The 24709-nt window shown below is 51.2% G+C and overlaps 2 protein-coding genes across 2 annotated transcripts; both read left to right on the top strand.

Annotated features, from left to right (window-relative positions):
* The first annotated feature begins 211 nt into the window (after positions 1-211).
* On the top strand, positions 212-10940 carry tjap1 (tight junction associated protein 1 (peripheral)). Its single transcript, XM_080481692.1, has 10 exons — positions 212-694; positions 1792-1871; positions 3449-3627; positions 5682-5710; positions 5792-5953; positions 6415-6481; positions 7554-7661; positions 7765-7848; positions 7944-8666; positions 8750-10940. The coding sequence occupies exons 3-10, from the start codon at positions 3508-3510 to the stop codon at positions 9380-9382; spliced, it is 1926 nt and encodes a 641-aa protein (XP_080337818.1). The 5' UTR covers positions 212-694; positions 1792-1871; positions 3449-3507; the 3' UTR covers positions 9383-10940.
* Positions 10941-12595: 1655 nt separating this feature from the next.
* ninl (ninein-like) lies at positions 12596-24544 on the top strand (the record flags this gene model as incomplete). The annotated part of the gene is made up of 30 exons (XM_080481130.1): positions 12596-12775; positions 12866-12959; positions 13172-13329; positions 13631-13685; positions 14008-14081; positions 14154-14276; positions 15414-15584; positions 15939-16075; positions 16682-16822; positions 16902-17076; positions 18157-18267; positions 18558-18644; positions 19075-19192; positions 19318-19389; positions 19490-19593; positions 19971-20051; positions 20124-20266; positions 20343-20480; positions 20722-21528; positions 21852-21956; positions 22032-22101; positions 22306-22473; positions 22547-22642; positions 22714-22827; positions 22907-23053; positions 23135-23251; positions 23338-23421; positions 23497-23694; positions 23774-23887; positions 24218-24544. 30 exons carry the CDS (start codon positions 12596-12598, stop codon positions 24407-24409), a joined length of 4374 nt encoding a protein of 1457 aa, XP_080337256.1. The 3' UTR covers positions 24410-24544.
* Between the last annotated feature and the right edge of the window lie 165 nt (positions 24545-24709).

Raw genomic sequence — 24709 nt, 5'->3', positions numbered from 1 at the left:
AAACATGGGGATCATAACATATTATATTATATTGTATGTATAAATTATATTCAGATATGAGGAAACAACGTTTTTCAGCTTGGGCAGTATTTGTAGATTTTTTCCCATTTTTTTTCGTTGCTTTGGTCATGTGGTAGAGTTGGCCTGTGACGTCACTCCGCAGGACGTTTTGGGGTGGGGTGGGGAGGAGGGGGGATTCCTGAGGATTACCCGTCATGCCCCGCGGGTAAAGATGGCGACAGTGGAGTAGGGTGAGAGAACTTTCTCCGCGGAGCTCTGACTCGATATACCCCGCCTGTCGGAGCGTCTCCTCCGGCCACTGGTCCCCGCCGCGGCCCGGTGCTCCTCCGCGGGGGCTCTTACTCGATATATCCCGCCTGTCGGGGCCACTCCTTCGTCCGCTGGTCCCACCGCGGCCCGGTGCTCCTCCGCGGAACTCTGACTCATTTTACCCCGCCTGTCGGAGCGTCTCCTCCGGCCTGCTGTCCCGCCGCGGCCCAGTGGTCATCTGCCCGGTACTCCGCCGCGGACCAGCCAGGTTCAGAAAACTGCCAGCCGGCCTTGGATCACTTCGGAGCGCCCCTCCCAGACCCGTTCGTCTTCCCCCGAGGAGCAGAGCAGAGCTCCGGCTTAACTTTCCTCCGCTCTCTTGAGCCTGTCATTGGATCCAGCACGGCCCGTAAGCCGCTCCCCGGTAAGCAGGTCCAGAGCTCACTGGGGTGGGGTGGGGGGGAGCGAGGTTGGTGTACCGGTGCAGCTGGGCCCCGATCACACCGGCTGCTTGAGTGTGCCGCGGGAGGGCGAGTGCGGGCCGCAGTGGATCTCTGATAACCCACCCCCACCCCCGATCCAAGGAATGATGCAGTCCATCAGGAGCCACTGTGAAGGATCCGTGCAAATCTACAGGGGTGCCCCCAGACCTCCAGACCTCCAGAAGCTCCCAGACACTAGATGTTGTGTGGAGTTCTTTGTGAACTGTGCTGTTTGAATGAATAACGTTCTTATACTGAAGGCATTTGGGGCCCTCACAGACCTTCGGGGGCCCCCACAGACCTGGATAATGATCATTTCCAGGGTTCATACTCTCAGTGGGTCAAAGTCTGTTTGCTGTGAAACCATCCAGCAAAACTGCTCACTGGGAAAGTTTCACTATGACTCAACAAACCGTTCAACTAAAAAACACATTTTAATGCACACAGACTGGATGGCGTGTGGCCGCTACTCTCCAGTTGAACTTACAGTGGAAACTTTACTTTTTACTTTAGTGGAGAACATTTGAATAAGGTTCCTCCAAAGTTCCACTGAGCTGTTCAACAGATGTGAGTAGAGCAGAGGAGTGATGCTGGTGTGACATCATGGTGTGACCCCACATTGAAGCACACGATGCTGGTGTGATGTCATGGTGTTACATCACATTAATGCCAGTTGATTAAAAAAAAGCAAGCTCATATGTCCCTGTTTGAACAGTTTTTTTCCCCCAGATCTTGGTAATAGTCAGGTGTGTAGGAGCCTGTGTGGGGTTGTTGAACTCTATTAATCTTTTATTAATGAGAAGTGATCAGTTTCTCCTCCACTCGTCCTGTCACTGTTTCCATCCCCATGAATCATTTAAACACACATACAGGTAACACTCTCACACTCTTGACACTCTGCTGCTGGATCTCTGGGACTCTCAGGGGACCTCTATTTGGTTTTTAGCCTTTTTGCTTTGCTAGCCTTTGTTAGTGTGTTAGAAAGCCTGTGTGGTTGGCGTTGCCGTTCGAACCTGTTGTCTGTTTCCCCTCATCTCAGGTGTCGGCTGATCACAGGTTTGAGTCTCGGATCCTGCAGGAGGAAGAGGAAGATGAAGAGCGCTGCGTGCTGAGGCTCAGGTGAGGATGTTTACTGGATGAAATGTTGACTCGAAACAGATGAAACTGGAGGTTCTCAGTTTCGGGTGAGACTGTAGGTTCTCTGTTCTTCTGAATCGGAAAGAGCACCGACCTGTGGAAGTAAAATACAATCTAAAAAAAAAAAAAAAAAAAGCACCCTCCTCTCATATTTTCCTCCAGTGAGGTGTTCTGTCCTGGTGGCTCGTGTAATGCCGCCCATGCTCCTTCATGGAGGGTAAACTGTTTCAAACATTGCCATGCGTCTCTGTTGTTGTCCAGAATAGATCCAGTAGAGGGCACTGCATTTTATTGGTGTAATATTGAGGATCAACAGGTCATCAGGGGTGTTACTCTGTTCAACACTGTCCCCGCAGGTCATCAGGGGTATTACTCTGTTATAAAGCGCCTACTTCACACACGTCATGTTTTTCTTACCTCTGTTGGTTGTGATGGTTCTGGTATTCTACAACGTGGGTAAATGTCACATTTCATTTATATTTGTTGATGAATTGAATTTCACAATTGGACAGTTTGGATAATTGGATTTCAAAAAAAAAAAATTGCCTTCACCCCTTATTGAACAAATATTTCTACATGTGGAACCACATGGTGCGAAGTTGTTAAAAAAGCTTCAGGAGATTTTAAGCCTTCATTATTTAGTTTTTGAACTCTCCTTATGCACCTCGTCACTTTTCCGTTAGCACATAGCCTTTGCCCCATTGTTGGTGTTAGCCGTCGTATAGTTGTTTTCAGAAGTCCTGGAACAGAAGACTCTCTGCGGTCTTTTATATAACACAGTAGAGACACTGCAGGACACCAGTAATGTCCTTTTATACACTCGGCTCATAGAGTGGGTCTGTCGGCCTCACTCTCTGGAATCGCCATGGAGAGTGAGAGATCGATGGCCCTCATTGGATTGGTGCCCTGGCAGCCTACTGAAGTCATGTGAACTTTACTAAATGGAGCAGAAGGTCACAGATTAGGTTTGAATTCAAACAATCTTCTTGTGCATCCTGATCTCACCTGGACACTGAGCAGGTCTGTCTCTAACCCTAACCTGAGAGGTTTGAGACTTTCCTTCGTTCTTCTAAAAACCTTCATCTCCGGCAGTCAGGTGATCAGATCTTTAAGCTAAAAACCCACAGAAGGGTCATACACGTATGAAAAGTCTCAAGTGTCCACTTAATCCAAACAAGACGGGCTTTGTCCTCCTTTTGCCATCACTTGGTATGCTAGCTGTGTCACAGGCTAACGTTTACTTCATGCAGATCAATGCAACTGCTCTTGTCCTGGAAACAAACTGAGATCGATGTTGAAGCCCGGGGCTAACATGAAAACACACAGACACACACACACACGCATGTCGTCACAGTGCAGCCCGGGGCCCGGTCCCATGTGAAAGGTTTGATGTTGATGTGGGGCGATTGAGCATGGATCAGCTCGGGGGGGAGAGGACGTTGGAGGAGTCACTTGGTGGTCTCCATCCAGTCGGGGTTGAGGCTTTGTAGAGTGCGGTTGGTTGGCGGGCAATCAACGGGGGTCGTCTTGCTCCACTAATGTCCACGTTCTCCCAGCAGGACTGCAGGACAAACTCACTGACGCACAAACGAACGCCTGCAGGCGAGCAGTGCCCAGGATGACTAGCGCCGCCCCGGTGAGGAAGCCATACCGAAAGGCTCCGCCACAGCACCGCGAGACGCGTCACGGCCCGCCAGCCGCCCAGCTACCACCTGCCCCGCAGGCCGACCCCGATCAGGTAAACAGACTCATCCCCGACACACCTCCACCCTCCCCACAGCACCTGTCTGGTGTAGAGTCATGGCGCGGCTTCCAGTCCTCTCCGCTGCCGCCCTCAGACAGCGAACTGGACGTCTCCAGCCTGTCCAGCCTGGAACTCGCTGACCCACCACCACCCTTTAGCAGCCATGCCCGCCGGCCCCACCCCCACAGAACCACAGCGGTCGGTGTCACCGTGTCCGACTATAATCCCCGCAGTCCTTTGCGCACCAGTACTTTTCCACACACTTCGAGGAGCTCCTTCAGTGGACGCCAGAGCCCGGCTGCGGCCAGGAAACTCTCGCCGAACTTGGACCCCAAACGGCGGCACCAGAGCCGGACTCGCCGTACCACTGACCCTCCAAAGGGCATTCTGAAGACGTCGGCCAAACTGGCAGTGGAGCACACCTATGACATCATTCGGAAATCCAAGTCAGTGGAGCTGCTGGATGACAGCAGTGGGCGGGGCTCCCATCCTCCGACGCGTTCCATGCAGCAGGGGGCGCCGGTGTCACGGCGGTCCTCAGCTCCACCCTCTCCAAGCCGGACCAACTGGAACTGGAAGATGCAGGTCCTTGAGGAGAAAGTGCGCTTCTCCCACTTTTTGAATGAGATCACCTGCCGGGTCCTTAGCCCCGCCCACCTGACGCTGCTTGGGAGGCCCCTGTCAAGAGAGCAGGAAAGCACCACCCCCCAAAGTGGATGTCACCGTGTCCTCAGGACTGACCAGACGGACAGACCCGCCACAGACAGGACGCGGCGCTGGGACGACTGGGTGGCCGCACTGCGCCGGCCTGACAGCTGGAGCCAACCCCTGCAAGAGGAGAGGGCAGGACGGGAAACCCCACAGCGGCAGGAGGATGTCATCCAAGGGGCGGGGCTTAAAGAGGCAGACACAATGAAGACAGAATTCCAAGAAATGAAGGAGTGTCCAAGACGCAAACCATCTCTCTCCAACATGTCTCTCCTGTCCCACATCAAGGTACGTCATAGGAGGAGCGGGAGGAGCACCACTTCCTGTTCCTACTGCTCCTCCTGCTCCTCCGACATGCTCTCTCCTCTTCCTCCTCCTCCTCCTCCTGTTGGGTGTCAAAAAGTTGATTCTGACTGCCTCTCAGGACATTCAGATTTTATGTTTGCCTCGTCACTGCGCCTCCTCTGTGTGTGACAAACCTTCACTCCTCCTTTTGGCGATTGTTTTCTGGGTAAACGTGAAGTGAAAACAAGCTGATTCTGATCCATTCAGCTCCTCTTCACCTTCTGCGTTGTGATGGCTCCTCCCACACTTTGCTGTGGAACCAGTGTACTCAGTGCAGCTTGCTCATTGATTTTTGAGCGAGCGGTCGATGGGGCAGCACAGCCGAGCCGCCGGGTGTACCCCAGTTGCATGTTGGGAGTTTGAGATCAGCTGTTTCCGTAACTTTATCGACGCACCCCAGTAGACCAGTGCACATTGGTTTCCTCTTCGCTTATTCTGGTAGTCACTGTCTTCCTGGTGGAGAACATGACAAAGTGGAGGACTTTGAAAACGCCGCCTCGGCATTAACGTGTGAATAGGCAAGATGTACATTAGCTGAAATTGATGATGTCATCGCCCCAACTCTCGACCCAATAACCCTGCGACCCTCTCCTCGAGGTATCTTAACAACAGCAACAATGGTGAACTACGTGCTCCAGATTAAGCTGCAGAAGCCACTGATGCTTTTAGGTTTAATAAGGTGATGTGTTAGATTTGTCGATTTCTCCGTTTTTTTTTTTGCATATTTTGAAATCAATGTAAAGTAAAGAAAGGGCAGTGAGGAAGCTCTGCCCCAAACCTCAGTGCTGCAATAAAGTGAAACTGAGTGATCACAGTGATTCACTTGATATCGTTCCATCAATTAATATTGTAGAATCTCTCTCCTTATCAAGAATTGAGAATGTCTGACTTTAGTAATCCAGATAAGGGAGAAATATCCCCGGTATGTTAAGCCCGGTTCGCCTCTGCCCTATTTGTTGTTGACCTGATGTTGACTGCGCTCTGCTCTGTTTCAGGAGGCGCTCTCAGACTCAGACAGGATCAGGTGAGGATCAGGTTCACTCGGGCTCGGATGTCTTGGCTGTGCCGTCACTGTGATCTCACCGAATCACCTTCTATTACCCAGAATCCTCCAGCAGCAGAATGAGGACCTGCGTCGCCGCCTCTCGCTATCCACCCACAAGATGGAGGCCATGGAGGCAGAGTTCGACGGCAACCGTCATTACATGGAGGCGGAGCTTAACCGGACCCGAGATGACCTGGACAAAATGAGGGACAAGTTCCGCAGGTGAGAAAGACGAGGACGGATTCAGTCGTCCACTTTGTCAGGTGCTTTCTTTAACATTGTGTCACAGGAAACTGACTGAGTAGTCACTGTAGGATGACCCGGCTGTCAGTCCACAATCACTGCACTCAGGAAGACGCCATCAATTCAGTTTCATATACAAAGCTCCAAATACAAGACGGTCATCTGAAAGACCTTTACAGAGAAAAACCAAATACACATGAGCAAGCAGAGGAACCCTGCAGAACCAGACTCATAGATGAAGAATCCTGCAGAACCAGACTCTGAGGAAGAGACTTTCTACAGAACCTGACTGAGTCAGCAGTTTAAACCTACAGTAGCTTGACAACAAAATGGTCCAGGGTATCCTGAAGGTGCTCAAACTGCAAGTATTATTGAATAGAAAAGTCTTTCACGTCTCTCTCTCTCTCTGTCTCTCTGTCTGTGTGTGTGTGTGTTTACAGACTGCAGAACAGCTACACAGCGTCTCAGAGAGCCAATCAAGATCTGGAAGAGAAGCTTCACGCTCTGGTAAAAACTCACATCAGCCCTGATTGGTTGCAATCTGTCAGTTACTCTCAATCACCTCCAAGTACTAATTGATCTGTGCGTGTGTGTGTGTGTGTGTGTGTGTTGATTCTTGTTGTTTGTCACTTGTTTTCCACTCATGCTGCTTTCTGACTGATGGATTCATCTTCATCACCTTCATCCTCTTCATCAGGCTGCTGTCAGCCAGACCTGGGTTCATGCAGTAGGGTTTCATTCATCTCCATTCTCTCATCCCCCTGAATCCTCTCATCCCCCTCCATCCTCTCATCCTCTTGAATCCTCTTATCTCCCTGAATCATCTCATCCCTCCTTTCTTTCATGCCTCCATTCTCCATTTTATCCTTCAATCTTTCTCTTTTTTCCTCCATCATCTTGTCCCTCCTAATTCTTTTTTGCTTTCTAACTAAAATCTGTGTAACTTTAATGCCTCCTCCAGCAAACCGCACTCTGAGAACCAAGTGTTCTGTGGATAATATCAGTCTGTAAGATATGGTGTGGCTGCTTGTTCAGGAGGATTTTAAATTCTGTTGTAAATTTAACAGGAAGCCAATGAAGAGAAGCTCATATTGGAGTGACGTGAGCTCTCCTGCAGGTTCCTGTCAGTACTCACTGCAACATTTTCAATCAGTTTAAGAATTCTTAAGCAGTTATTAGGAGACCCTGATAATAGGGAGTTACAATCGTCTCCTCTGGAAGTAACAAATGAATGGATACACAAATCTATTTATCTGGTTTCACAGATCAATAGATTTGTGTATCGTCTGCATATCAATGGAAGTTAAGAGTGTTTCCTGGTAATATTTCCTACAGGAAGCTTGTATAATGTGAAGAGTATGGATCCTAAGAGACGGAATCTCGTGGCATTTATTGAGGATGTTTTTCCAGGCTAAAATCACATGTGTGCCGTCTACATATGTGCAGGAATGGTTCATCACACAGCTCAGCGTCCTGATTTCTCTTGTGTGTGTGATGTGTGGGTTTGATGTGAGGGCTGTCCCCCACACCATGTACATGTGTCAGGCTCCTGATTGGCCTATGTTTGCCCCTCCCACAGCTGAGGAAGGTGGAGCGGGACAAAAGGACAATGGACGTGGAGATCGTGGAGCTTACCAACAAATTACTGGACGCCAAAACGACCATCGACCGTCTGGAGGAGCTCAATGTGAGTTCATTCTATTCTATGTCTCTATATTATTCTATGTAAACTCAAAAGGATTCACTATCTCTCTCTCTCTCTCTCTCTCTCTCTCTCTCTCTCTGTGTAGGAGCGATACAGACAAGACTGTAATTTGGCTGTTCAACTGCTCAAATGCAACAAGTCGCATTTCAGGAACCACAAGTTTGCTGATGTAAGTGTGTGTGTATTATTCTAAATGTAAGGCATCACAGAGAACTGCACACCAGACAAATAAAACGGTTTCATCTTGTGTGTGTTTGTGTGTAGCTGCCATCAGAGCTGCAGGACATGTTGAACAAACACATGAAGAGCAGCCTCCCTGACAGAAGCCCCGCCCACCCCGACAGAAGTCCCACCCACCCCGACAGAAGCCCCACCCTCTCTGAGAGAAGCCCCGGCCTTGGCGCTCAGGATGCGGACACGCTTAGTCTGACCCCGGGTGACGTGGTTCCCACCTCGGTGATCGCCCGTGTGCTGGAGAAGCCGGAGCCCCTCTTACTCAACTCGGCACAGTCCAGCAGCTGCGTCCGGCCCGTCGCCGAGGACGTGTTCGTGCACGTGGACATGACTGGCGCCGAGGCCCGGGGCCGCGAGGACACCGCTCAGGAGGCAGCGCAGCAGAACGGTTCGTGCCGCAGTCAGAGCAGCCTGGAGGAGGAAGCTGGCGGTACGTCCACCTTCGAGAAGCTCAACCCATATCCTCCGCCGCCGCCGCCACACCCGCTCTACCCGGGACGCAAGGTCATCGAGTTTTCCTCTGACGACAAGGTGAAGATCCCCAAAAACTCACCACTGCCCAACTGCACCTACGCCACGCGGCAGGCTATCTCTCTGAGCCTGGTGCAGAACGAGGACGATCGGGCCGCCCCCTCTAGCCCCGCCTCCTCCGGTGGTGGGTGCGGAATCAGCCAGCGCTCGCCGCCATCACATCGGGACCTAGCCAGTGAGCCGCTGTCGAGCCAGTCCAGCCCGTTCAGCAGCCCCCCACAGGTAAGCCCCGCCCCAAACTGATAAGCCCCGCACACCACACCACAGGTAAGTACAGGCTAATTGTCGGTGTCTCCGCCCCCCAGGCTCCCAGTGTGCTGGCGTCCTCGGGCAGCTCAGAAGAAGACCTTCTGGCCAACTGGCAGCGGATGTTCGTGGAGAAGATGGCGCCGGCGTGTGAAGCATCGCTGATGCACCGCACGTCGTTCAGCAGCAACACGGCGCAGGAGGTCCACAGGAGGCGGCCCGTAGGGGGGGGCGGGGCCTCCCCCTCCGACCACCACCGAGCGGCATACTCTGACGGCGAGGAGTGCTCCTCCGCACGCAGCTGGACGCCGAGCCGCGGCTCCAGCCTCGACACCGACACTGACACAGAGACTAGGGCGGGCCGCCGGCATGACGCCACGGATGACGGGGTCCGCGTGCTGCTGGAGCTGGAGGCCGACGCTGGCAGCGGGGACACAACGGTCACCGTGGCAACAGCGCCTGGGAACGGCGGTGATGAGGAGGAAGAGGATGAGGAGGAGGAGGAGGAGGAGAGAGACATGCTTCCTCACAACCTGCCAGTCCTCTCTCCCCGCCTCCTGAACTATGACCCCGCCCACCCCGCCGCTGCACCGCTGCGGCCTCAGAAGAGCCCGAAGAGGATGGGCGTGCACCACCTGCACCGCAAAGACAGTCTGACCCGAGCCCAGGAGCAAGGCACGCTGCTGGACTGACCCAGCCCACCATGCACAGGATATAGCCATACTGTGGACACACATTGAGACATGCACACACACACACACACACACACAGTCACACACACTGGCCCTGTTTATACGATAACGAAAACATGTGTAACCACAAAACTTTATTCAAATTTGACGACACGACACTGGTGCTCGGATCCACTGCACTGCACTTTCAAACCAGCCCCCCCCCCACACACACACACACACACACACACAAACACACACCTGATAGCCTCCGATTCGTCATATGAATGTTGGGTACTGTTTTAACATTCACAGGGTGGTGTTCTCTGCACACATGTATGTGTGGTTTCATTACAAAAACAAGCAACAGCTCCCCCCCGTGGCCTGGCATTTCAACTACATTTGTGTCTGTGTGTCTGCCGCTGCAGTGTAAATGCAACACTTTTCTTTCACGGACGAGGTGTTGCCGCTTGAAACGTCATGTAAACTGGGCCAGAGCCCCACACAAACACACACACACACACTGTGCCTCTCTGACATGATTTGGATGCTGTTCTGCTGACAGGCAGACTTTTATTTTGACAGCCGACATGTATTAGCCCCTGCCCACAGTCCGTACACCTTCACTACATGCTGATTGTACACGCTGACTGTACATGCTGACTGTACACCTTCACTACACGCTGACTGTAAACAGATTGTACACGCTGATTGTACCTGAAGGGGTTTTCAGAATGTAACCATCAACATTTCTGTATTTTTGTGACATCACACGTTTGTTATTTTTTTTCAGTATTTTTAGTTTTGTTTGTGGTGACCTTCAGGGGTCTGACATAATCTCATGAATCATTTCCTGCATTTGCACCATTCAACAGTTAAACTGTGGAGCTACGTTGGATGTTAGAGTGTTCGATCCCTCTATTGGCTCATTTCTAGATGTGTTGATTTTATTTCTAGACGTGTATTTTTAAAACGTGTTGATTTATTTCTAGATGTGTATTATTTTAACAACGTGTATTATTTCTGGACATGTATTTTTTTTCTGTACCTCCCAACTGGTTCTGGTTCTGCCGCTCTCCAACGTTCTCCACAGATCTGATGGTCGATCCTGTTCACAGAACAGGTGTGTGGTGATTGGGTGACGGTGACAGAACCGCAGCCATTGGGAGCCGCCGTCCGGGTGCATCATGGGACATGGAGTAAGCGTGACACAGTGAGCATCTTCCTCAGCTCAGTTTGAAGAACCACGACCACATTAGACAACTGTGTTGTGATGAACAAACGCCATGTCCCCGCATGCACCCTGCTGCTCTGATCTTCAGATCCGTCGGAGCTGGGGAGGACGAGAACATCGAGCTCTATTTGACGAGCGTTTGTTCGTTCACCGGAGATTTGCAGGATAGTAGCCCCGCCCCCCCCCCCCCCCCCCCCCCCCGTTGAGCTTTCAGATTAACTTTTTGTTTATTTCATGTTTTTGAGAAGTCTTTGAATGAGAACAAACAAAAAGACTGTTAAAATCTGCTGATTTTATTTTCTCAATTTGTAAACTGATGTATATTTTAAAACAAATAAAGTATTTTAAATGTAGCCTTGTGCTTTGTTTTGGGGTTTGTTTGGGTTTTTTTTTTTTTACCAGGAAGTGACTTTCAGATCATAGATTTTTAGACATGTCTCCTGTGGTCCTGCAGTGTGTTCGTGTCATCACCACGTTGAACAGAGACAGAGATTCACACACAGACTTAGTACACATCCCACACTGATGAGCTTCATTGTGAACGGATTCCTGTGGAAACGGTTGATGAATCCTCCCAATTCCAGGAACATTGAAGGTGGCGATAGGCTGCGGGTGTCACGTCAGACCATCGGGAACCATTTCTATCAGCGTGGTCTGGCGCAAGACCACCTACAAAGAACCTGACCACATCAGCAAGACCAGGCCTCATGGTCTTCATGGGCCAGGGACCTTTTAGCTGGACCAGGGACCAGCAGTCCTCAGTCCATTCACCATGTTGGAGATGTCAAGGAGATGCTCTGCATCAGCCACTGTTGTCACCAGGCGAGCCTGAGCATCCCTGATTATGACCCTTGACCCCATCAGCTCTCAGGAGTGTTGTAATGTGGCTGCACCACATTGTAAGTGTGTGTGTGTGAGAGAGAGAGAGAAAAAGAGAGTTTCCGGGTCAGAACCACACAGAACGCTCAGAAAACGCAGCTCCGGTCTGTTCGGTTCTCCTCGGCTCCGTTCGGCTCTCCCCGACTCCGCTCGGCTCCGTTCGTCACCCTCGGGCTCGGCTCCGCTCTGTTCGGTTCTTCTCGGCTCTGTTCGGCTCCATGGCAGCCGGCGTCGTGTTGGAGGAGCTGGTCAGCAGGCAGACTTTCCGTTACTACTGGACAGGCTTTCCGGTTGATGCCGGACAAAATTGGTCGTCTACAGCGTGTCACCGATGAAGTCTTTTGTACTTATTTGTAATTGCCGTGTTTGTCTAAGGTCTTTTGTTCCCATGGTGAAACTCGCGGGGCTCCGAGAAAAGCCGAGTTTTCTTCGGAAACACTCGGTTTTTTTTGCGACGGATTTTTTACTGCTGCACTACTGAAGTACTCTATTACTCTGTTCCAAGGTATTGTACTGCACTATGCACATTTCCACACGAAAACAGTGTTTTGCGTAGTATTGCTTTTTAAAAACTCCACCGACCGTCCACTACGTGGTGCGTTTACTGACCTGTTACAGTCAGGGGTTACAGTGAGGGGGTCCCACAGTGTGGTGCGTTCAAAGACCTTTGCGTTACATTGAGAAGTCCATAGTGTGGTGCGTTCAAAGACTTCTGTGTTGCAGTGAGGGGTTCACAGTGTGGTACGTCCACTTACCTCTTACAGTGAGAGGGTCCACAGTCTGTTGCGTTCATAGACCCATGTGTATTACAGAGAGGGGTCCATAGTGTGGTGCGTTCACTTACCTTTTACAGTGAGGGGTTACAGCGAGGGCTCCATAGTGTAGAGCATTCAATTACCTTTTACAGTGAGGGGTTACAGCGAGGGCTCCATAGTGTAGAGCATTCAATTACCTTTTACAGTGAGGGGTTACAGTGAGGGGTCCACAGTCTGATGCGTTCAAAGACCTATGTGTATTACAGAGAGGGATCCATATTGTGATGCATTCACTGACCTCTGTGTGTTACAATGATGGGGTTACAGTGAGGGGTCCACAGTGCAGTGCGTTCACTGACTCCAGAGATGGAGGGGGAGCACAGTCGGCATGTGGCCCAGCTGAAGCTGCTCTTCGACGGCTGCGATTCGACGTCTTCAGGCTTCCTGGACGGAGACGAGCTGACCGAACTGTGCAGACGGCTGCAGCTGGAGGGACACGTGCAGCTGCTGCAGGACACACTGCTGCAGCCGCACAGCTACGGCCAAGTACAACACACACTTTGCATTGTATATCAATTTTCTGTGTCGACATATGGACGAAGAGCTCTATCTATCATATCACTTGTGGTGTTTCAGGTGAGCTTCCAGGAGTTCCACAGGGCTCTGCTGGACCTTCTGTCCGCTTCGGTGGACTCGAGCTCAGAGGACGACAGCAGTTACCTGGAACCAGGTGAGGCAGCGTGTTGCCTTCAGGGGCATTTCGGAAATTGTGATGAAAACAGCTTCTTCGTAGGGGTCATATGTGTAATGTCGAGGGGAGTCAGTCGTTCACCCTGAAGCCAGAGTTTGATTCCCAGGCAAACCCTACAGGGAACAGAGTCATCAACAGAAGGGAAGTTATCAAACACAGCTATTTCTGAGTTCCTCTCCTCGTCCCTGCAGTTGTTCTTCAGGAGGTGCAGCCTAAGTTGGTGATGGGGTTGAAGCGTTACGGCCGCCGCTCACGCCCAGAGGCGTCTCTGACTGCTGACTCGGAGGATTTGTGTCCCGGTGCCCACAGAGCTGAAGTCAGACGCTCTTCGTCTCTGGACAGTGTGGAGGTGAGAGGGAGCATGCTCACTTCGCACGCTCACTGTGTTTGTCCAGGTCCGTCTCCGTGTTCCTTCTGTCCCCTGCTCCTCATGTGGAATGTCCATCATAACCAGTGTCAGCATCTGATTGGCTGATTGGAGGGTCGATCACATGGCAGCTGCCGTTTTCCACTCCAATGCAGTTTTAAATCCATATCACAGGTTCAGAGGTGGTGGAGGAGGAGGAGGAGGAGCTCTGAGTTAATCTCCTCAGCGTGACTCTCATGAACAAAGTGATGATATTTCTGTGGCGACCATGTTTCCTCTGCAGAGCCTGAAGTCTGAGGAGGACACCAAGAGGAGGAGGAGCTGCTCTCCATCTGCAGGTACCATTGCACCTCCTCCTGTTCACCTGTTTCTCCTCCTGCTGCTCTACAGCTGCTCCATGTCTGTAGATAGCGTTTCATTTCCTCCGACTGCTCCTCTTCCTCGACAGCTGCTCCTCCTCCTCCTCTACAGCTGCTCCTCCTACTGTTGCTCTTGATGCTCCCCCTGCTGTAAAGCTAGTCTCCATCTGCAGGTAGGACTTCTTGCTCCTGCTCTTCCTTCTGCTCTTCTTCTTTACACACAAACACTGCGGGGACCTCCTGCAGTTCTCAGTTCCTCCTCCATGTGGCACTGTAACCATGTTAGTGTGGTTTTGTGCAGGAGGTGAGCAGGAGGAGGACAGAGGCGGAGGACACCTCCTCACAGCAGGAGGTGAGCAGGAGGTCCTGCTTCAGGTAAGCACCATCAGTGCTGCTGGGGACTTTCTATTCAGAGGTCATGTGACTGACGGTCCTTCTTCGTGTCAGGGCGCCACGCCCCCACTCAAACACCGCCAGCCTATCAGCATGCAGGACCGCCGGTGTGACTCCGTCCCCTTCTTATGCTCCACCCCCATGCAATCAGCTGAACTGCAGATGGCGTCGCACATGGTGAGAGACGCCGACATCACATCCTTTATCCTGTAGCCCTCCAGAACACGTGACTATGTTATGACCATCAGAAGACATGACGGTTACAACATGTTACTGTCAGATCATGTGACTGTTAGAACATTTGACCCTGAGAATTCGTACAACAAAACTTGGCCAATAAAACCTATGATGGCAAGCCGATGTGACGACCACATATTCTCTGTAGAACAAATTCACTGAGGCCACGTTTACACGTACCCCGGTATTTTTTTAAAAAAAGGTGACATTTCTCTGCGTTTGGGCCGCGCATTTACACATAAATGCTTCACAAACGATTATTCCTGAAAACTCTGACCACATTGGAAATTTAGAAAAACTCTGTGTCTTCGTTTGCATCCAACGGAGGGCAGGCGGAGATTTACATATCAATTCGTGACGTTGTGACTTTCCAAGATTCTGATTGGCTATCATGGCTTCATGCTTCTCGTTACACTGCCCCCTACAGGTTTGGCATGCTTATAGTAGCTAAACGTGGCCTGAGAAGCACTTAACGCATCACACAGATATATACCTGACATTTACCTGCAGCCAATCAGGCGGCTCTGTTGCAGCTGAGAGTTATCATCCAATCAGCCGTCTGAGGCACAAGCAGGTTTGATGGTTCGATGATGCAGGTGAAGACGGACACCATGACCTCTGACTACTGCACTCAGGTGATCAGGATCTCCATTTCTAGGCTCTGTCTCTGGAACAACTCATTAACAAGTCAGAGTTCGGATATTTAGAATGATTTATTGGAGAGAATCAACTTCAATTTAAGAAAGAGTCAAGCAAAAGATGGTGGACTTAAAACCAGTTGTACCTGTCCGGGCAGGGTGCCAATCCACCCAGACTCCAGCCTTACAGACGTTGTGAGAGGTGTGACTAGCTGTTCCTCCACTCGTGTAGTGGCATATCTTTGTTTCACGGCCTCCCACCTCCTGGCATCATCTGTCCTATAACCCAGTGCAGATATATTGATCTGTTCAAAGGACGTGGTCAGTGTTAGTAACAGTCCAAGGTGTGAAATCAAAGTCCCATCTCAATAATTCCCTCCCACTGATCCCTGACTCCGAGTTCTGGTCTCTGACTCTGGGTTGTTGTTTGTCCCTGTAGTCTCTGGGGGCGGAGCTTGCGGTGCGCTCAGCCTCTCCGTCCCTACTGACGGTGGCGGTAGGTCAGAAGGTCCTCAGCAGACTGGACGATGGATCCGGCTGCACCAGTCCAGAGAAGGTGGAGGCTCTATGGAGGGAGGAGGGAATCAGGAACAGCCGAGAGATCCTGCAGGTCGGTCCAGACACACACATTGTGTCGCTTTCTGTTTCACTTCCTGTTTCACCTGTTCATTGTGTCACTTCCTGTTTCACTTGTTTCTCCTGGTAACTCCGCTGCTGCTTAATTCAGTTTCTACTTTATCTATTGGAGTCTTTGGTGAGGATTACTGAGGATTTTTAGCTGCAAAGACTCCCTTGACTGTCCGAACTAGTTCTCTAGATTAACTTAGCATTGAGGATGTCTCCTCCCACATTCTCTTGTTTCGTGTGTTTGATGTTGTCTTTCTCCTTGGCCTTAAGTGAGAATGGTCCCTGTATTAAGTGATCGTCTTGCTCCTCCTCTTGGTCTCCTCTCTAACTCCTGCAGACCCTGGACTTCTCTGTGGACGAGCGTCTCAGCCTCACTGACCTCACTCTGGCTCTGGACAATGAGTTGCTGGTCAGTGGTAACGGTATCCACCAGGCGGCACTCCTCTCTTACAAGAATGAGATTCAGCACCTGCAGTACGTCCAATCCTTGTCCTGGAGGGTTTCCGTCCTGTATGTTTTAGATGTCTCTCTGCTTCAGCACGCCTCAAATCTCTTGACGGTGTCTTGAAAAAGACCAGCATCTGCCACAGTTGGACTTGAGGACTGCTGGTTCTTTGAGCACTCTCTCGATCCATCCATGTGAAAGTAAAGAGACCTGTTCACAGGGGAGGAGGTTTATAAAACAATCTCTCCATTTATAATATTTCACCTTTTGTCATAGAAATTCAATAATTCAGCTATAAAGACCACAGAGACCTTGTGTGACTGCAGAGAAGGTCAAAATAAACATTGGCCTTAATCCTGACCCCCAAGCCTGACCCTAACTATCTTGGTTGACTTTACAGATGCTGAAACACAGATGGATTGGGGGAAAGGCAGGGTTGATAGATTGGGAGACACTTCAGCACCAAAGCACACATTCATACATTTTTTTACCCAATTATCTTATTTTCAAAAACTGACTTTGCTCCATGTACCACTAGAGGGTGCTCACGTAACTCGAGTAAAATGAGTGGTTGTAGCTGTTGGTTGGTCAGGTTTTTCGGGCGTCTGTCGTGATTGTGTTTGCGGTGCATTCAGGGAGCTGTTGGAGGCGGCCAGCCAGCAGAGGGACAAGCTGAAGGCAGACCTGGACCAGTCCGATCACAGGAACCTTCAGCTCATCAGAGAGGTGGACGACAGGCACGCCAGCATGGAGAACCTGAACCAGAGCCGGATCAGGTCAGACCACCCGGGAGCCCCCACTTCTCCTCTGACCAGTGGGAACCCGGGACGACCGCATACTCTTGTGATTGTGCAGGGAGCTGGAGCAGGACTTCCGTGATAGGCTGACGGCTGCTCGCAGCCGGACGGAGCAGGAGTGTGAGGCGCTGCTGCAGCAGGCGGAGCGAGAGCGCGCGGCGCAGCAGGAAGAGCTGCAGTTGCTGCGACTGCAGGACGTGGCGCTGCAGGACGAGCTGAGCAGCGCCATGCAGGTAACTTGAGTGCTCGCTCTTACCTCAGACTTTTTGAACATTGTGAGAATCATGGTAGCGTGTGATGACCCTGGGTGCTCCTGGCCAGTTAAAGTTAGTTGAAAGGAAATAAAGTGCTCCTAAAACAGTCAAGAAGTCAGCAGAGTTTAGAGATTTATGAGCTCTTGGCTTCACTTAGTGGCTGCTGGGGGGGGGGGGGGTACTCGAGTACTGCTGTCTGAATGTCTGTAGCTCCTACTAGTGATGGGAGGGGGGGGTGAGTCTTAAACAGAGCCGCATACATAAGAGACACAAGAAACAACATGGCCACTATAACAACAACACTGACCATAACAACATGTGAAAAAGTTTTTGTTTTTTTTAATGTGTACGGTTTTATTCAGAATCAACCCTTAGAAATCCCATGAACAGAAGTCTTCACAGCTTTTTCCACGAAGCTCTAAACTGATCCCCAGTTCTTCCCGTTTCTACTGATCCTCCTCGAGATGTATCTTCAGCTTGTCTGTGCACCAACACTTCCCATCCACCTGATGGAGCTGGAGAGGTTCAACATAGAGGAATGAACCAAACTACAAGCTGGTGGCTTCAACGGTCTTGAACAAACACTGGGAAGACTGATCTATATGGGATTCCTTCATTTTTTATATTGAATTTACATTTTTGAACAGTTAATTTTTATTTTCAAATGTACCAAAAGCAATTCAAACACAAAACCTTTACATCACCCCCCCCCCCCCCCCCCCTTACAGTTAAGTTCAATAAGCACATTTTCAAATATATTGAGGCCAAAAGATAAGAAAAACAAACTAGTACCTAGTCATGCCATGTTTTCTACAAAGGAGATAAATGGCTGCCAGGTAACATAACATTTTCTGGTAGACCCCCGAATGGTATATCTATTTTTTTCTAAATGAATATGACGCATGACTCATCTAATCCATTGGCCATTTGTTGGAGGTCCGGGTATCCTTCCATTTATGTAGAATAAGTCTCCTGGCTAGCAGGGAGCAAAAGGCCATCATATTGATTAAGTGTGCAGAGTTTTGAGGGTAAAAATGAATTTAATGTGTGTGTGTGTAGGAAAACGACCGTCTGCATCAGGAACTCGACACTGTGAGGCTGCAGCTCAGCGATGCTCAGAGTTCAGCAGACAAGCTGCAAGGAGAGCTGCAGCAGCTGCTGCTACACAAGGTGTGTGTGCGTGTGTGGTGTTTGGTATCCCTCCTCGTATGTGATGAATAATTAAGTGATTTTGACGTCAGTTTTTCTTCCTCTCGTCTTTCTTGCTGAAGACTCTGTCGTCTCCCTCCACTCGTCTACTCCATCGTGTCCATTCCCTCTGTCCTCTCCGTCCACTCTTCTCACTTTAAACAAACCACTGACCGATTCACCCATTAAACCAGCAGGTGAATTGCTGAAAGTCACTGCTTCACCGACAGTATAACCAGCAGAGAACCGCTGTGTGCTTGTTTGTGTGACAGTTTGGGGGATTGGACGGAGTCGGAGCTGCTCTCAGTCACGAAGAAAGATTCTCAGAAATAATCAGAGAGTACGAGCTCCAGTGCAGGGTGAGTCTTTTACTCCGAAAGGAGACGGAGCATGGACGAGTTTGACATGTGTGGACAATCTCCAGTGTTTGTTTGTCCCTGTGTATCCCAATGCATCGCACTGATTGGCCAGAAAATCAAGGTGAGTCGGAAGAGCCCTGAATGTACACACACACACACACACACACACACACACACACACACACACACACACACACACACACACACACACACACACACACACACACACACACACACACACACACAGTGCCCTCTATTGGTCAGCTGCCACTGGAAGACACTAACTAAAAGACCCATCAGTGTCCTTGTTCTCTTTCCACTTTGTTGAATCGCCACGGTGACAGTGTGTCGGTCATGTTGTTAATGAGGTGGGACTGCAGAGCGGGGCGTTCAGTTACACCTCCAAGTTTCCTCACTGTGATGTGTTCAGGAGCTGCGGGACAGGAACGATGAGCTGAGTTCAGAGGTGGAGCTGCTGCAGAGCCGGAGGAGGAGCAGGCGGCCAGGAGGACACGCAGCTACACAACCACTAAACAACTCAGACTCCGGTAACTCTGACTGGATATACAGGTCCAACCACGCACACACACACACACACACAGAGTGTGTGTTAATCATGTCTTTGACTCACCTGTTCACCTCTGAAAGTTTCTCTGTGTGTGTCCGTGTTCAGAAGACTCAGACATGAAGCGCAGCTCCTCTCCTCCGGACATTGAGAAACTGAAGCCAGTCGGCACTAGAAAAGGTGAAACACACACACACACACACACACACGTACACACACGTACACACACCCAGCACGCTGCTTCTTCAGCCCTGTTTTTTTTTTGTGTGTGTGTCTGCAGTGTTGCATCCAGGTGTGAGTATTCAGACTGAACTGGCTCTGGAGCAGCTGAAACAGAAACATGACGATGAACTACATCAGCTCAACGTGCAGCTGGAGACACAGGTAGTACAACGCACCAACACAACGCTCTAACACAACATGCCAACATGGGGACGAAGTCAAACCCTGGTTCAGGGAGAGAGGAGGGATTTACATCGCTGTAACACACAACACTGCACAACAGAGTAACGCTGTTGAACGCAGCTGAAACGGGAAATGACGAGTTTACCAGGTGAAACGGGAAGTGACGCATATACCCGGCTGTGTGGGATCAGTAGTTTTGCTCCTAGCTGGTTTGTGGATGTGAGAACAGGAAGTGACCTGCTGTAGGTCCTTCCTGTCCCGGACGCTGCTTTAACACGACACTGTCACTGTTAGTGTTGCTACAGCATTGTAACAAAGCACAGTAACACACGACATGGCATTTTCTTTCTCCTCAGGTGAACTACTACGAGCGCAGCCTGGAGCTAATGAGGCAGAGCATGGAGGTGGAGCGTAAAGACATCTCTCAGGCCTTCAAGGTAAAACTCTGAAGCAGCGGCTGGGACAACTTCCTGTCGAGACAGCAGCTCATCACTTCTGTGTTTGTGTAGCTGGAGATCAGCGAGCTGGAGGAGCAAAAGTCTAAAGTGGAGCAGCAGGTGAAGCAGCTCAAAGATACGGTGGACAAACTGTCGACTCGGCTCCAGTCAGGAGGAGGAGGAGGTGGAGGGTGGAACAGCGAGCAGGAGCGCAGGTGATAAAGAGTCACAGCAGACGCCGAAATATTTTAGTGCAGCTGTGAGACATAAAGTGTGTGTGCATGCTCCCAGGATGCAGAGGGAGCAGGCCGAGTCGGAGCAGAACTTTGCCAAAGAGATCAAAAACCTGGTGGAGAGGCTCAGTATGGAGAAGGAGCAGCAGGAGGCCGAGCTGAAGCTGAAGATGGACCAGGAGGTGCAGCTGGTCAGGTGGGTGGAGCCTGAGACATCTACTACATGATCATGAGTCAAATAGTAATGATTTCCACATACTTTGACTTTTGAAAACAGAATGGAGGTATATAAGGATGATGAGGATTATGATGGGGATGATGAGTTGAGGATGATTATTATGAAGATGATGGGGATCATGATGATGGAAATGATGAGGTGGGTTTGAGGAAGCAAAAGTTGAGGATAAAATGACCCTCAGAAATAAAGAATTTGACAGGAGGAGGTACTTGGAACTGGAGGGGGAGCTGGAGGAGATCATCACATTCCAGGAGTCTCTGAAAGCTCTGAATGAACATCTGGAGGAGGAGACGATGCGGCAGGTGAGGAGTTGCGAGGAGCAGCTCCTGGTGGAGGTCTCCCAGCCGCAGGAGGCATCCTTCAGTCTCCAACGGAGCCGCCGGGAGGTGACGGACCACTGCAGCCGACTCGCGGTTCAGCCGGACGCGCGGCGCGTGGCCGAGCTGGAGGCCTTGCAGGAGGTGCAGAGTCGCAGAGCAGAGTCGCCATGCAGACTCACGACAGAGCGTGACCCCTTGAAGATGGCTCGCTGGAGCGGGGAAAGTCGTGAGAGGGAGAGGAGCAGGGCCCGGCAGCTGTGCTCCTTTCTGCAGGAGCAGCATGAGGAGGTTTGCCGGCTGCAAGAAGAGAACCACACCTACACTCGGCTGGCGGACCAATTCTCCTCCCAGATCGTGGAGATGGAGGAGGAGATGTGCTCCCTCAAAGACCTCCTCCAGGACCTCAGCTTGAAGCTCAGTGCATCCTCAGATCTGGTCCTAGACCTACGTGTACAGCTCAACGCCAAGACCAGCGAGGAGGAGCAGCTGAGGAGCGTGCAGGAGGCACAGCGGGCCCAGATGCTCCAGCTGCAGGAGGCTCTCCAGGAGTCCAGGGAGCAGCAGAGGAGGGGGGAAGAGAAGTTTGAGGAGGAGAAAAAGAAGATGAGAAGGCAGCTGTTGGAGCTGGAGCAGCTGGTCCTGGACCTGGACCTGGAGGAGGTGTCAGAGCGAGGAGGTTCCGGAAGGTTTGTGGAGCATGAGACGGACTCCGAGATCCAGAACCAATCTGACCAATGACTAACCCCCGTCCCATGATGCACTGCTGCACCCACGCTGCTCTAACCCAATGAACTGTCGGCGTCTGCATGTCTCTGTCTGTCTGTACAGAGTGAAGCTCACTGATTACCAGTTTAATTTTAACCACCTTTAGAACTTCCTGTTAAAGTGAAGCTGATTGGCTGAAAGATCTTCTGCTTCCTGTTTACCTCCTGGTTTCGTCTGTCTGTCTGTCTTGCCTGTCTTGCCTGTCTGTCTTGCTTGTCTGACCGCTGCTGATGTTTGGCTGAAGGGCTCAGCTGGAGGAGGAGCGGTTGGAGAAGACGTCACTGCAGGAGCGACTGCACCTCCTGCAGCAGGAGGTGCAGACTCTGGAGGAGGAGGCGGAGAAGAGGAGGTGAGACCTCACAGCCGATTGGAACGTGTTCACTTCATCAAACAACCAATCACACGAGTGCTGCTCTTTTTACAGGCGGAGGCTGCAGGAGGAGGAGAGGGAGCAGCAGAGGAGCAAGGAGGAGCAGGAGAGGCTGCAGAGGGAGGTGAGCTGCAGGAGCTGCAACAGACACACACAGCATATGTATTCTCTCTGTCCTTTCTGTGCTTTGACATGTTCTTGCTCTGTTCTTGACATGTTTTCACTCTGTTCTCACGCTGTTTTCGCCATGTTCTGTCCATCGTGATTTCTCGTATGAAGCTGCTGAAAGCTGATTGGTCCTCGCTGACTCCTCCCCCTCTGGTCTCAGAATTCCAGGTGTCGTGAGGAGGTTCTGCATCTGAGCAGCAGGAACCTGCAGCTCAGCAACGACAATGCTGCGCTTAGTGCCCGTCTCCATGGAGACCAGGAGTCCATCCGGACGCTGCAGGAGCGTCTGTCGACCGTCAGTAGAGAGCAGGAGGAGGAGGGGCTGACGGTGAGCAAATCAGATGGAGGAGTGAGGCTGTGGGTGAATGTGGAGGTGTTGACCTGCTGTTGCGTGGTTGTAGGCGCGGCGGCTACAGGATGCTGCGGTGCAGTTGCAGGGGGCGTGGACACAAGAGAAGACGCTGCTGCATGAAGAACTCGCCAGCTGCAAGCGGCAGGTAGGAGGCAGCACGGAAAAACAGGAAGTCCACTGTTCTACGCCATCAACGCGCCAATTTGTGTTCCGCAGCTCAGTCGGCGGGGCGACCTGGAGGCGGAGCTCAGAAGTGTTGCCCTGAAGCTCCAGCAGGTTGAAGACGATAAGAGCAAACTGCTGAGAGACACTGAAGACAGAAACAACAAGGTGAATCACGCCTCCTGCAGGTGGCGCTGCAGTGCACACCGGGCCCCCTCTGCCTGACCTGCTGCCGTTTTCTCTGCAGGTGGAGGTGCTACAGCATGCTCTCGTCTCCATGGAGACGGAGGCGGAGCGTCTGCGTTTGCAGGTGCATACCATCAAGCAGGAAAAACTGGGCCACGCCCACCAGGTATCTGAGCTGCAGCTGAAACTCCAGCAAGCTCAGGACAAGGTAGTCGTCTTCTCCTCACACACGCACGTCATACACTCTTTACACACCAGTCATACACTTATCTCCTGTCTTTGCTCCCAGGTGGAGGAACTGCAGTCGACCGTCAGGAGGCTGTTGGAGGAGAAGGAGGAGCTCCGTCAGATGCTGCAGGAGCAGCAGGAACAGGAGGAAACTCACAAAGTTGGAGCTGAAAACCAGGTTCTCTCCGTCGGTCTTCGTTGCTGTCAGACAGAAAAGGGCGTGGGCTCTGCTCTCAGCGTCCTAATGGGCTGATTTGTTTGCAGATCCTCAAACTAAGTGAGGAGCAGCAGAGTATCAGGAGCAGACTGAAGTTGGAGGAGGAGGCACACATGCTGGCCCAGGACCAGGTCAGGACCAGGACCAGGACCAGCACCAGAGGTGTGGGCAGACTGACGCAGACTCATGCTGTGGTTTCTCTGCAGGCCCTGCGAGCCAACGCCGCCCTCAGCCTGATGCAGGAGCAGCTGCAGCGGGTGCAGGAGGCACAGCAGGAGGTGCATCAACAGGCGGGTGACAGCTGCAGGCAGCAGGTGGAGCTGCTGCAGCTGCACTTGGAGGGGGAGCAAAAGCGGTGTCACCAGTTAGAGGAGTCGCTGAAGCTGCAGAGTCAAGAGCAACAGGTGGGTCAAAGGTCACAGAGATGGCGTTTTAACTCACCTTTCATTTTGACATTTTTACAACCTGTGGTGCTGCATTCAGGGGCAGTACGAAAAGATGCTGTTGGTTCTGCAGCAGAGGAGCCAGGAGCTGGAGGTGAAGCTGAAGGGAGTCCGTCTGCTCCTGCAGGAGAAGGTGCAGCAGCTCCAACAGGAGGTGAATCACAAACTGTCCAGACATCACCTGGAGTGTGTGTGGAGAGGCGGGGAGCCATGAGGTTGGAGAGCTGCAAGGGCGGGGAATCATGTGGGTGGGGCCAGTTCAGTTCAATAAGCGTCGTGATGAACATTCTTCATGTGTACTATGACACAGGTGAAGTTTATTTTAGTTTAATTTCCAGGCTCTGTGGGGACAAGTCTTGACTGCGGGGCAGCTCCATGGTTCAGGTCGTGTGGGAAGACGAAGCGTGGGCGGTTCTCTGTTTTGAAGAAATGCTTGCAGTGCCGAACTGAAGCATGCGTTGTTGTTGTTTTTGTTGTGTTGCAGCTTGCTAAGAGCAGTGCGTGCAGCATCAGACTGAAGGAGGCGTATGTGGAAAACTCCCAGCTGATGGCGGCGTTGAGCATCACGGAGCGGCGGCAGAAAGAGGCTGAGAAAAAGAACCACGGGCTGGAAGACAAGATTGACGCCCTGAAAATGCTGCTGAAGGAGGTGGTCACAGTAATCCTCGCCACATAAACATGGCCGGTCTGTGTTGTGGGCGGGGCCTCGGGGGCGGAATCACCTGTGCAATAGCCTCTGCAGGTGGTTTATCAGTGTTATTATGGCAGATTTCCTGCTATTCTCATGAATAAAGGTTTTTTTTCAATCAGAGTGGATGTCTCCTGTCTTCTGTTGTTAAACATCATCAATGCAACTTGTAGCCTTAGGCAAGAGTAATCTGATTACTACAGAGGAGCTGAAAACTAACCTGCCTCACGTGATGGTCGAAACCAACTCACGCTCCCTGTTAGTGGGTGAACAATCCAACACTTGGTA

The sequence above is a fragment of the Lipophrys pholis genome, assembly GCF_963383615.2.
Source record: "Lipophrys pholis genome assembly, chromosome: 15".
Lineage (NCBI taxonomy): Eukaryota > Metazoa > Chordata > Actinopteri > Blenniiformes > Blenniidae > Lipophrys > Lipophrys pholis.
The sequence above is the reverse complement of the archived record's forward strand: the minus strand, read 5'-3'. Positions and strand labels throughout refer to the sequence as shown.